A 1460-nucleotide genomic window follows, 5' to 3' on the forward strand; every position below is an offset into this window, starting at 1 on the left:
GTGCTGCACCCCGGCCCCCCCGTAGTAATCGACATATTCCTGTGGGGAGGAAACGTCAGCGCGTCAGGGACAGCGCCCGGGCACGGCAACGCGGCAGCGACACGGGCTGAGGGACCACACAGGGGAAAAACCACAGTACTGGTGAAACTGGGGGTAAAGCAGCCCTGTGCCAGCAGCTCTCTGGGGTCTGGCAGCCCTTGGTGGCCCCAGAGCCAGGGCTGCTCTCCAGCAGCCACCCCTGCACAGCACGTCTGCGCTGGCTCAGAGTCACTGACCCCTCGGTCCCTTTTCCTCCACCAAGGCCCCTCACCCTGATGGATCAGCCACCCGTGTGAGCTCACCTGAATCTGGGATTTCTTCTTGCCAGGTGCTGGCTCATTGATGGGCATCTTAATGGTCTCTTCGTAGTTGGTGACCACGATGGAGCGCAGGGCGCTGAACTCGGTGTGCAGCTGCTTGTCGTCCACCGACCAGAAGCGGTGGAAGAGCAGGTTCTTCTGGTACCTGCCCAGGGCACGTTCAAGTCCCTTGCTCTATCCCCACACTAATGAACCTCTGCTCTTAATTAGCCTCTGCCATCAGTGTTGGAGGAAATGGGACCAGCAGAGCAGTGCTGTTGCTCCATCCCACCTCCCTGCAGCCCTCCCCACTCTTACCAGTCTGCCACTGGGACCATCTGGAGGTCGGGCTGGTTCCCCACGACATGGTCGATGAAGTTGAGCTTGGCGCTCGGCCTGTGGGGGGAAGCCAGGGGCAGCCCTCAGCTGGGCTTGGGGACACCGGGGGGCTCTGGGGTGATATGGTGGGGACCTGTCCAGCTCCCCGCTGGGACATCCCACCAGCACAGGGTGGCAAAGAGCGAGGCAGGAGCCTCTGCAAAGACTCACAGCTTGGGCAGCAGGGGGTCCTTAAAGAGGGGTGGGTGGTACCCGGGTAGGAAGAGGCCCTTGTAGTTGGACTTTTCTATCAAGGTGTGGGTGGTGTCACCATACTGCGAGAGAGGGGAAAGCGCTTGCCTGGTGGCCCCAGTTTTGGGGACCCCCAAGTCCAGCCTGCTCTCACAGACCCCACTCCCCAGCTGCCCTGCCGCTTACCGTCTGGATCACCGCGAACTTCACCTTCCCAAATTTGTCCTCCTCCACCCAGGGCTCCTTCACCACCACGGCTCCGCGCTCCTTGGCTTTCTGGGCAGAAGAATCCCCGGGGCTGGGGGGCAGTGTCCCCAGGCCCTCGCCCACCTCCCCTCGCTGTTTCGGGGTGCCGTGCAGGAGGGAGCAGGGGGGCTGCCTACCTGCACGATGAAGTCACAGTCCTCCACCTCGAAGGCAATGTCCTTCACCCCGTCCCCGTGCTTCACCAGGTGCTCCCCCATCTCTGCCCGGACCAAGAGCAGCCGCAGGTGTGAGCAGAGGGGCTCTGCCCCCCGTGGGCAGTGCCCACCCCACCCCCCAGCACCTACC

The 1460-nt window shown here is 63.0% G+C and overlaps 1 protein-coding gene across 1 annotated transcript in view; it reads right to left on the reverse strand.

The window, feature by feature from the left end:
* Positions 1 to 3: 3 nt before the first annotated feature.
* The window catches only part of HPD (4-hydroxyphenylpyruvate dioxygenase), a gene marked incomplete at both ends in the record, with an annotated part of 1781 nt that continues 324 nt past the window's right edge, over positions 4 to 1460 (reverse strand). The window contains 6 exons of the mRNA XM_008940578.1: positions 4 to 39; positions 342 to 504; positions 657 to 734; positions 888 to 991; positions 1095 to 1184; positions 1292 to 1374. Coding sequence (XP_008938826.1) covers positions 4 to 39; positions 342 to 504; positions 657 to 734; positions 888 to 991; positions 1095 to 1184; positions 1292 to 1374 — 554 coding nt within the window. The remainder of the gene's footprint in view (positions 40 to 341; positions 505 to 656; positions 735 to 887; positions 992 to 1094; positions 1185 to 1291; positions 1375 to 1460) is intronic.

The sequence above is a fragment of the Merops nubicus genome, unplaced genomic scaffold (genome assembly GCF_000691845.1).
Source record: "Merops nubicus isolate BGI_N331 unplaced genomic scaffold, ASM69184v1 scaffold28065, whole genome shotgun sequence".
Taxonomy (NCBI): Eukaryota; Metazoa; Chordata; class Aves; order Coraciiformes; family Meropidae; genus Merops; species Merops nubicus.